This window comes from Belonocnema kinseyi, chromosome 10, assembly GCF_010883055.1.
Source record: "Belonocnema kinseyi isolate 2016_QV_RU_SX_M_011 chromosome 10, B_treatae_v1, whole genome shotgun sequence".
In the NCBI taxonomy this organism is placed as follows: Eukaryota; Metazoa; Arthropoda; class Insecta; order Hymenoptera; family Cynipidae; genus Belonocnema; species Belonocnema kinseyi.
This window is the reverse complement of record NC_046666.1, coordinates 35,640,836-35,652,839: the sequence shown is the minus strand read 5'-3', so window position 1 is coordinate 35,652,839 and position 12,004 is coordinate 35,640,836. Positions and strand designations below refer to the sequence as shown.

Genomic DNA, 12,004 nt, shown 5'->3' with positions numbered 1-12,004 from the left:
CAATCAATGATATATCGATGAAAAAAAAGCTATCTTGAATCTGAAAAATGGATTTCAGAGGGCAAAGGTGCTCCTTTGTGATGCTTTCGCCCGTTTTTGAAAGAAAAATTTATTCAAGATGCTATGTAACCTCAAATATAGCAAAAAACGGTGTTTTTTGCACTTTTAGGTTACAATATCTCGAAAACTGAGGGTAATGGAATTTTTCTGAGGTCGGATTCGGATTCAGCGCAGCAAAAACCTTCGGGTATACTAGGTCTGGTCTCTGGTTCCGGACCTTTGTCAAATTTTGTCGGCCTGTGTAATTATTGTTTAATTTGTATTTTTATGGTTACTAATAGAGTGTGGTAGCTAGACCTCATTTTAAAAATTCTCATTAATATTCTTTAATTAAATTATGAAATTACCAATATTCAGAGACAAATATTTTAATTTTTTAGCATTTTTAACATAGATTCTTTTGAAAACAAATAAAACAATTTCAGATAAAAATTTTACAGTGTCAAAATTATCTATTTATTCCTGCCAAAAAAGATTACTTTTCTACCATACAGAATTAGTTTTTAATAAAAAAAGAATGAATTTTCAACTGAACGGTCGAATTTTCGACAAAAAAGATAACTTTTAAATAAAATAATAACATTTTTAACAAAATAATTCATTTTTGAACAAAACAGTTGTATTTTTTTTACAAATTGTTGATTTTGTTCACAAAATGTTGAATTTGCAAACCACAAAAATGAATTCTAAAAAAAGGTAATATGTCCAACAAAAAGATAAGTTGCGACGAAAATAGATAAATTTTAAAACGAAAAAAAAAAGAAATAAAAAATAGAGAAGATTACATACATCAATTCTTAAACAAATAATTGAATTTGCTAACAAAACAAAACAACAAATCAAATTTCGAATACAGAAAGATTTTTCAATCAAGAAAAAAATTATATCCAAATTGTGAAACTTCAAACTAAAATACAGAAATACAAAATACAGATATAGAGCATACAAAAATACATAATATAAAAATGAAAAAATTCAAAAATACAAAATATAAAATTACAGAAGGAAACATAAAAATATATAAAATACAAACAAATACACATTGAAATGATAAACCGTTAATTTTTAACGAAACAGTTGCTTTTTTAACCAAAAATATGAGATTTCTACCACAAAAGATTATTTTTAAATCCAAAACGACGGATTTTCAACTAAGAAGTTTAATTTTCTACAAAAAAAAACTTTCTACGAAATACATGAATTTCCAGAAAAAAAGAGTTGAATTTTCAACTTAAAAATGTGAATTGTTAACCAACAAAAATTAAATGTTAAGTAAAAAAATTAAATTGGAAGAATAAAAAACAAACCTTAAACAATACAGTAAAATTTTTAAACAAATATCAGAGTTTTCAACTAAATCAATGAACTTGGGTGATGAAATCAGTTAAAAAAAATCAATCTTTAACAACAGTAAAAGAATTTATAACAAAATAATTAAATATACCACCAAATAGATGAATCTTCGACCAAAAAATAAATTTTTACCAAAGTAGTTTAATTTCCAAAAATTAGCTGAATTTACAAACAACCAAACATCATTCGCAAAGAAAAATATTATATCTGATGTTTCAACCAAAAAAGGCAAATTTTCAACTAAATAGTTTAAATCTCAAATAAAGGGATGAATTTTTAACTAAAATGAAGAATCTTCAATCAAACCATCGAATTTTCAAACGCACTTTACAACAAAATAAAAATTATTTTCAACAAAAAAATGAACTGATTAACGAAATATATTTTTTGGAAAATTTTGAATAATAATGAAGTTTGCAGTTTAAAATATTTAATCTTCATGCTCTATAATTTTTTTTTTAAATTTGAATAACTTCCATTTGAAATTATGTAATTCAAACTCTAGTATCTAAGCTCTTGAAACCAGATGTACTTAGAAAGAAAAAGTGCATCGAAAGTATGTCACCAGAAGCATTGATATAAAAAATAATCGACATTCATCAATAATTATATGGTGATTGGAACTTGTAATGAGATATTCAAAAAAAAATCTCGCTTGTAGGATTAAGTACAAGTCTGTTCATATCTCGATTTAAATTACCGACTTTTATTATTTTTTCGCAGTTTTTCTCACCCTATATCTGTTCCCAGACGGATGATCTTGAGATTTCAGATGGTAAGATCCTAAGATAACATTCTCTGTTTTTATCAATGAAACTTTGATAAAAAATGTCTGATATTTTGAAGTAAAATAACAAGGCACTGAAACTAGTTGTACATAGTATTATATAATAACATTAAACTATGTTAAAATTGTACATAAATCATAAATTATAAATAAGCAATAAATAGAAAATAATAAATAATAATAAATAATAAATATATGTATAAAATTCATATTATCAAAGATTTCACAACTATTGTACAAAGATTTTTATAATATCCCTAAAATTTAACAATTTTTGCAACAATTTACGATAGATAAAAGAGATTACAAAAAGACTTCAATGATTTTTCAAAGATTTCACAAATTTCTCAAACATTACCAAATATTTCGAAAATATTTGAAATATATCGCAAATATTTCCAAAGATTTCACAAAGCTTTGAATGATTTCCCAAATATTTAAAGAATTTTACAAATATTTCGGATAAAATTAAAACATTTCACAAATACTTCAATGATTTCCCAAAGAATTCTAAAAAATTTAACAAAGATTTCAATAATTTACCAATAATATCAAATTTTTCTAGAATATAGAAAATATTTCGCAAAGATTTCCAAAGATTTCATAAGGATTTTAATTATTTAAACAAAATTGCAGACGGATCACAAAGAGTAGCTTTAAAAGATTTCATAAAGACTTCAATGATTTCAATAATTTCACAAATTTTATGAAATATTTTTAGAATATTTCAAATATTTTCACAAAGATTTCAAATAGATTAAAAATATTTCATAAAGACCTACATGATTTCAATAATTTCACAAAAATTACCAAATATTTTGAAGATTTCCTAAAATATCAAAAAGATTTCAATGATTTTCTGACGATTTCAAAGATTTAAAATATTTTGCAAAGATTTTTGATAGATTCAAAAGATTCCACAAAGATTTCAATTATTCCACCAAAATTCCAGATAAATTTCGAAGAGTGCATAAATATTTCAATGATTTCCCAAATATTTCACAAAGATTTAAATAATTTCACAAATATTATCAAATTTTTTAATAAAATTTCAAATATTTCGCAAATATTCACCAAATACTTGAAAAATATTTTCAATATTTTGAAAAGATTTCCCAAACATTTCTGAAGCATTTAACATAGATTTCAATAATTTACCAACATTATTAAATTTTTCTAGAATATTAAAAATATTTCGCAAAGATTTCCAAACATTTCAGAAAGATTTTAATTATTTTACAAAGATTTTGCACATAAATATTTCACAAATATTTTGCAAAAGTTTTGGATAGATTTAAAAGATATCACAAAGATTTCAATTATTTAAGCAAAATTTCAGATAGACTACAAAGAGCGCACAAAGATTTCACAAAGTTTTCTAATATTTTGCAAAGATTTTAGATAAATTTTAAATATTGCACGGAGATTTCCCAAAGATTCCAGGATTTTTCGTTGATTAGGAAGATTTGAATGATTTTCCAAAAATTTCATCATTTTCAAGATTTCTAGTTGATTTTATTCATATATTTTAAAAATATTTCAAATATTTTGAAAAGATTTCCAAGCATATCAGAAAAATTTTCAAAACAGTTCAATGATTTCCTGATGATTTCAAAGATTTCAAATATTTCATAAAAACCTGCATGATTTCAATAATTTTGCAAAATTTTACCATATATTTCAAATATTTTGAAGATTACCTAAGATATAAAAAAGATTTCACAAAGATTTCAATGATTGTCTGACGATTTCAAAGATTTCACAAAATTCCAGATAGATTTCAAAGAGTGCAGAAATATTTCAATGATTTCCAAAATATTTCACAAAGGTTTAAATAATTTCACAAATACTATCAAATTTTTCAATAATATATCAAATATTTCACAAATATTCACTAAATACTTAAAAAATATTTTCAAAATTTTGAAAATATTTCTATTAAAATTAAAAGATGCTACAAAGATTTCAATTATTTTAGACAAATTTTTAGATGGATTTCCAAAAGCGCACAAAGAAAGTTTGGCAGGAAATTCCATTTCTTTGGTTGAATCCAACCGCTTATGATTTAAAATTAAGATCTTCCTTGCCTGAAAAACAGCTATTACATTTTTTGTTGAGAATTAATCTTTCTGTTGAAAATTCAACTAATTGGATACAAGTTGAAATAGTTCATTAACAAATGATTTTTTTAGTTGAGAATTCACCTTTGTGGTGGAAAATTCAACTAAAATGTTGAAAATTCTTTTTTTTTTATTAATTTTTTTAACCGAAAATTTAATTTTTATATTTTTGTTTGAACATTATTTTCTTAAGTATTAATTTTTTTTCTCCAAAATTTAACTTATTGACTAAAAGTTACAAACTACTATGTGGAAAATAAATTTTTTTAATTGTCAATTAATATATTCCACTTGTGGTAAGAAATCTTTTTTTTTTTAAAGAACATTCTACCGTTTGTTAGAATTTCCATCTTTTTGCTTAAAAATTTAACTATGTGGTTGACAATTCTATTTATTTTTGGTTGATAATTCATCCTTTTCAGTTTAATAATTCTGTTGAAGATACAACAATACTATTAAAAACTAATCCTCTTTGCTTGTAAATTTAACTGTTTTTTTATTTGTCTTTTTGGATTAAAACCTCCATTATTTTGGTATAAAATTTATTTGGTTAAAAATAAACTTTTTTATTCAAAATTCATATTTTGACGTTGAAAACCAAACTATAATCATTCTTCGTTGAAAATTATACTTTTTTTAATTCCTTCTTTTTTTAAATCCATCTCTTTTATCAGAAATTTTATCTTCCTTGGTGAAAAATTCAACCTTCTAGAGAAAAAATAATCTGGTTTCATTCAAAATTTTATTAGTTAGTTGAAAATTAATTAATTTTTGAAAAAATTAATTCTTCAACGATAATTCAACTATTTTAGTTGGCACTTCATAAATTTTTTTCATTTCCTATTTCGCCAAATGCTTTTGCTTTAAATTCAACCTCGCATAAAGAATTCCTTTTATATTCCAATAAAATAAAATAAAATATTGAAAAAGAATTTAATTTAGAAGAATAAAATTTAATTGATTTATAATTGGACTAGAAAAGCAGCACGCGCGCTAAGCGCACGAATATTATTTGTTTCTCTCAAGCAATTTCTAAATTAAAATTTAAAAATAATAATTATTATAATTCAGTTAAGGAACAAAATGAGATATTTGCTTATTCTATAAGAGTTTATACAATTATAGGAAAAATTGGAGTCAGTTCAAAAGATATTTAGGACCCTTTAACGCTAAGCAATTTTTAAAAAATATTTTATAACTCTTTTGAAATCATTCGAAGTTTTAAAATATTTTTAATCTATTTCAAACTTCCGAAATTCTTAAATTCCCTAAATTATCTAAAATTATCTTAAAATCTTCGATATTTGTTTTTTATAATTTCAGAAATCTTATGTAAAATATTTTTTTAATCTTAAAACCTTTGAAAATAACTTCTAAATTTTATTTGAGTGTTCATAAAATTTTAAAAATTGACTCAAAATCTTCTTGATTCTTTTTTGAAAATTTTGAAAACCTTTTGGATTGTTTCAAAAAATTTTTTAAGAAATATTTTAAAATAGATCTTGTAAAATAAAAAAGTGTGTAAAATTTTTCCAGCAATGTTAAGAAAATTTTTTTTAAGCCTTTCAAAATTCTTAAAAAGCTTCTTAATTCTTTGTTTCATTTCTTCACAAATATACATTTCGTTTTAAAATTTGTTCAGATCTTCTAAACTTTAAATTTATTTTTTTATCTTTTCCGAACTTCTAAATATCGCTCAAACTTATTCGAATTTTGTATACAATTTTATAATCTTCAAATTAAAAATTTTCACTTTAGAATCTTCTATATTCTTTCCTAGTATCTTAGGAAATCATTTGAAATATTTTAAAATATTTAAAAATATTTTCTTAAAATTATTTAAAAAAAAAATAAAAAGCAATTAAATTTTTTCTAATATCGTAAGAAAATGTATTCGATTGAAACCTTCCAAACTCTTTAAAGAGCTTCCAAATCTTGAATAATCTACAACATTTTTTATCACATTTTTTGAAATATTTAAGAATTATTAATTATTTTATAATATTTTCATGCGCCTAAAACTTTAAAATATATTTCGAAATCATTGAAAATTCTTCTAAAAATTTGTTTAATCCTGTAAAAATTAAAAAATTGCCTTAAAATCAAAGCTTAAATAATAATTAAGCTATGGCATTTTTTGTCCATAATTTCATTTTTTGCACCTCTTTACAACTAAAAGTTCCTCTTTTATCGAAAATGTTTAAAAACATTTAGAAATAAATTTCATCAAAGGATTATTGTGAAATGAATATCTTTTTATTTTTTGAACATTTAAACAATGATGCGAAATAATTTAAAAGCTTTGATTCAAATTTGAAAATGCAATGGACTTGCAAACTCTTTTTGATAAATAACCATTTTATTGAATCATTTTTTCCCCATGTGTAACATTGTTATGTTGTCAAATCGACATAAAAAAACACGGTTTTAAAATTTTCAAGTCTAGAGGAACGTCACAGCTTTCACGAGACTTGTGCTTTGAAAAAAAACAAAGCAAATTTATCAAAGGTTTTGCACACGTATGATATATGACACAAAAAAATCTGAAAAAAATTCGGCTACCAACTTTAAATTCAGATTCTGGTTAGACTAAAAATAGTTACATGGAAAAAAGAGGGAAAAAAAAGGAAAATCGATAACAAACCAGCATGGAGATGCAAAGCAATATTACAGGAATTCTGAATTTCAAATGTCACATATGAAAAAATGCAATTTAAAAAATGTATCTCGAATAGTGAATTCCATAATATTATAATATTATAACCATGGAAATTTGAGTAAAGGCTAGGTTGACCAAAATCTTTTTCTTGGTATCCCAACCCCCTATTTTCATTTATTTGGTGTGAAAATCGTTGTAAATTTTTCTTTATTGCTCAATAAAAAATTGTTTAAAGTAAAAATTGCTTAATAGAAATTTATTGAAAAAATAAATATTTGACTTTCAAAAATGTTCTTTGTTAGGGTTCAAAGATAATTGAGTTTTTTCCTTTAAGGACCTTCTTATTAAAAAGTTATTACTTTACTATTACTTTATTCAGGGTGGCCGTTTTCATCGACGAAATAAATTCCCGATCATTTCCCGGTTTTTCCTGGTTTGCAAATATTTTGCACGGTCAATGAAATGAGAAAAATGGAACACTAAAGCTAAAAAATTTGCCCCTTGAGGCAATAAAAAATGAGCTGCAAATGAAAGCACTCAAAGTGGAACTGTTAAATTTTGAACTTTTAAAATTGAAATTGAAAAGTTTTTAATTAAAAAATGTATTATTTGAATACAAAATTAAAGGTACTAACATTTTTCAATATAAAAAAATACAAACCCACGTTATCATTTCCAATGCTCTAAACTAAAAAATCAACCAATGGACTTAAAAATGTACAAAATTATAAAATTTTAAGCTAGAAACATCAAATTTTGAAAAATTGAAAAAATTTTAACTGAACACTTCTTAAATTAGAAATTCAACTACTTTCTTTTTAAATAGTTTAAACATCCTTAGAAAGCTTCACAATTTCATTTCAACATCTTGAGAAATGTAGAAGTTGTTTTAAATTTGTTTAAAATTTAAAATTCTTTTGAAAATTTTTTCAGAACTTCTAAATATCTGTCAAAATTCATTGATTTTTTTCTACAATTTTCAGAAAATCCTGCAAAGTTTAGAAAATTTCTTTACAATTTCGATGTATAGATAACAATTGAACATTTATTATTAGCAGGGGAAATTTAAGTAATTTTAAGAGATATGTAGAAGTTTTGAAAAGATTCAAACTTAATGTAAAACTTGAAATGATAGCCTAATATAAAACAAAATAAAAATTTTCGCAGATTTTAAACAAAAAAATTATATTCTTTTCAAGAATTGTGAAAGGCTTCAAAAGAATAAAAACATTTTCTTAAGATTCATAGAAAAATTCAAAATAATTTTTCATTTTGAAAAATTATTTTTCAAGAATATTTAAAAATGTTTTTAAAGATTTAAACAAAATGTTCAAAAAAGATTCTAGAAGATTTTAAGCAAACTTTCTAAAATTTGCATGATAATTTTTTATCTTTTTTAAAAACTCCAAAATATTCCTTAAAATAACTCAAATTTTTTCTAAAAATTTTCATTTGTGAATTATACGTCAAAATTTGTTACCACTGCTTATTTTTGTTATGATAAGTTACACATTTAATAAAAAATACTCCTCAAAATCTGTGAGTGAACCGCTGAAAAATTTAATTTAATTATTTTCTTTCAAAAATTAATTATTGTTATGAAAAATTAAATAGTTTTGTTAAAATGTCATTCCCTAGGATAAAAAATGCATCTGTTTTGTAGAAAATTCGTCTTTTTGACTTGAAAATTCAGCAGTTAGTTTGAAATTTCATCTTTCTTGAGCAAAAATGCAACTGTTCGGTTGAAAGTTAATCTGTTTCGATTGTGGCTTCAACAGTTTTTTATTTTTTTCTATTTTTTCAACTAATTGAACTGCTTTCAATTTGTAATTAAAATCTTTTTTGGTTGAAATATTAACTATAATATTTTTTGTTAAGCATTTTTTTGGTTAACCTAATACTTCAATTTTCTAACAAATTATTAAATTTTGAAGTCCAAAAGACTATTTTTCTACCAGATAACATGAAATCTCATCAAAAAGTATAATAGTTGATATTTCGACCAAAAAATGTTTCAATTATAAATTAAAAACAATTCAATTGTTATAAAATACAAACCAATTTTTACCCAAGCAGCTCAAATCCAAAAATATGAATTTTCAACAAAAAAGTTTAGTTTTGAAAAAAATAGGTAAATTCTTATCAAGAAATGTAATAGTTGACATTTCAAACAAAAAAGATTTTAAGTAGAAGTTGAGAGCAGTTGAATTAATTAAAAGAAAAAGATCGAATTTTCAATAAAACTGTTGAAGCCTCAACCTAAACAGATTAATTTTCAAATAACTAGTTGCATTTTTGTTTAAGAAAGATGATATTTTTAAATAAAAAGATAAATTTTCGAACCAAAAAAAAATTGTTTAACAAAATAGTTGAAATATTAATCAAAAAAGATTTGCCAGTCAATAAAATTTTCAACGAAATAATAAAATTTTTAACCAAAAAATAAATTAGCTTGTTTGAAGACTTTTTACAATTTATGTATTAATTTTAATTACGATAAATTCTAAATTAAAAATATGGGAGGAGACTTTTCAACCGAAAATAATAGATTTGAATGCCAAAAAGACTAGTTTTCTATAAATGTCTAAAATATAAATGTTTTCCAAAACATTTATATTTTTAACTCCAAAATATACATTTTCAACAGAAAAGTTAATTTACAGCTGAACAGTTGAATTTTCAAGCAAATCTATAATATTTATCTTCTTATTTTTTATAATATTTAATATGAATCTTTAATATTAAATTTTAATGCATATTTACTAATTTTTATTGAAAAATGTAGTATAAATATTTAATTCAGCGGCAAGCATGAAGCTTATAAACAATATTTTTAATATTAATTAATTTAATTCATTAATTTCTTGAGTTTTTTTAAACAAAATGTTGATATGTTGATATGAATTTGATTAAAAAATAGAGAAAAATAAATTTCTTATGAGTTATAATAATATATTTTTGTTTTTTAATGTATTCTATAACAGTAAATAAATTTTACCATATAATTTTGATGAAAACCCATTGGATTTTCCTTGCCCGGGTATTGGCTTCTTTGTTCGTTTTCTTTCGTTGGAGAACTTTTTGATTTTTACTTCTTAGTCGAAAATGCATATTTTTAGGTGAAAATTCAACTATTGATATAAATATTCATCTTTTTTAGTTAAAAGTGGAACTAATTTGTTAAAAATGCCTGTTTTTTAAAAGACACTTGTTTCTTCTACTTTTTTATTTATAACAAATTCGATTATTTTTTTTTTACAAAAAACGAAAGAAAATTTAGAGAGGGGAGGAGTGAGAGAAAAAATGTATTTTTTGAGCGACCCTAGTCCACAACCTTTATATTCTTTTCCAAATCCGGTAACATCTGCTGTCCCTTTTTTAGTTGATATTTAAGTTTTTTAAATGATTTAAAGTAGTTTACAAGGTAAATTTTTCAAATAAAGAAAATGTTTAAATTATTTAAAAGAATTGATTATTCTCACCAATTGGAATACACTTTGGAATTGCATGATCCCATTCAGTGTCAGTGCAAGTCAATATTTGATGTCCCTTGAGCTTCCGGCCTGGATCACAAGAATAGAGAATTTGCAAGGAACCATCTTCTAAGGTTCTCTCTTTTACAGCGCCCCATTTTGGCGGCTTCACTTCGGGGCAGCTTCCAAAAATTCCTGGAATTTGAAAAAAATTGACAATTTTTAAATAACGTACTAAAAATAGACAATGTTTCATAATTTAATAATATTCTTCAATTTTTGATGATTGCACTTTTATTTTTACACATTAGATTTTTTTTATAACAAACATTTTTAAATGGCTATAAAAAAATGTATTTGCTAATATTAAATGATTTTTACTGCTAAAATTGTAAGAAAAAAATTGTAAGAAAATATAGATTTTTGAATATTACGGAAAAAGATTTTTAAAAGTTATGAAATGTTTCTATAGAATACAAAACTTTCTTTAAGAGGTCTGCGAAAATTTCAAATTATTTTTTATTTTTAAGTCCAAAGAATTTATACTATTTCTTAAAATTTCGAAAAAAAATGAAAGACTTTTCAAAATAAAATTATTCAATTATGAAAAGTAATAAGTTTTTTTTCAAATTTAGTAAGTTTAAAAGATATTTAGAAGTTTTGCGAGGATTAGAAAATAATTTTAAACTTGAACATATTTTTTTTTTTTAATAGAAGAAAATTTATATTTTAGTTTTGCAGAATTTCAAAAAAAAATTAGAAAAATTGGAATCATTTTAAAATATATTAAGAAGCTTTATAAGTTTTAGAAAGATTTCAAACTGATTTTAACTTTTAAAAGATTTCAGCAAATTTATAATGATATATAAATTTTTGAATATTTAATAAAGTTTTAAATGATTTTTTATTTTGAAGTTCAACAAACTTTAAATTATTTTTTTAAGTTTCGAAAAAGAATGTAAAACTTTTCAAATCAAACGTTTTTAATTTTCTTGAATTAAACCATTTTAGCAAAAAAATCACTGAGTTTAAGGGGTATTAGGTATTTTTAAAAAGATTAAAAAATAATTATAAACTGGAAAATATTTCAAACAAAAAATTTAGAAGAGTTTTGACAATTCTTAAAAGTTTCAGGAGTAAAATTTAAATGATTTTTTATTTCGAAAACTTAATTTTTAAAGAAAATTTTAAACGATTTCAACAGTTGTGCAAAAAGTTCAACAAAAATCTGGCAGATTTTAATGTATTTTTTTTTTTAATTTTAAAAGATTTTATTGAAGTTTTAGAAAAATTTAGAGTAATTTTAAAATATATTCCGAATCTTTCTTGAAATTTATAAAATAATTTGAAATTATAAAAATATTAAATTTTTTGTTGAATGTAGAATTTTAAAGATTTAGAACATAAATTTATAAGCGGTTTAAAAATACTGTAATGCTTTAAGATAATAGAAAAACAATTGTGGGTCCGGATGCAATAAGGGCACATAAAATTTTTTCGTGCGAAAACGAAGTCCCCTGGAGGCTTTAGAAAAAATTTTCGAATTTTAATT

At 22.7% G+C, this 12,004-nt stretch overlaps 1 protein-coding gene across 1 annotated transcript in view; it reads right to left on the bottom strand.

Annotated features, from left to right (window-relative positions):
* LOC117181076 (fibrillin-1-like) overlaps window positions 1-12,004 on the bottom strand; it is a 189,299-nt gene that overhangs the window by 175,003 nt on the left and 2,292 nt on the right. Inside the window, exon 2 of the mRNA XM_033373644.1 lies at window positions 10,462-10,647. Within this exon, the coding sequence (XP_033229535.1) occupies window positions 10,462-10,647 (186 nt within the window). The remainder of the gene's footprint in view (window positions 1-10,461; window positions 10,648-12,004) is intronic.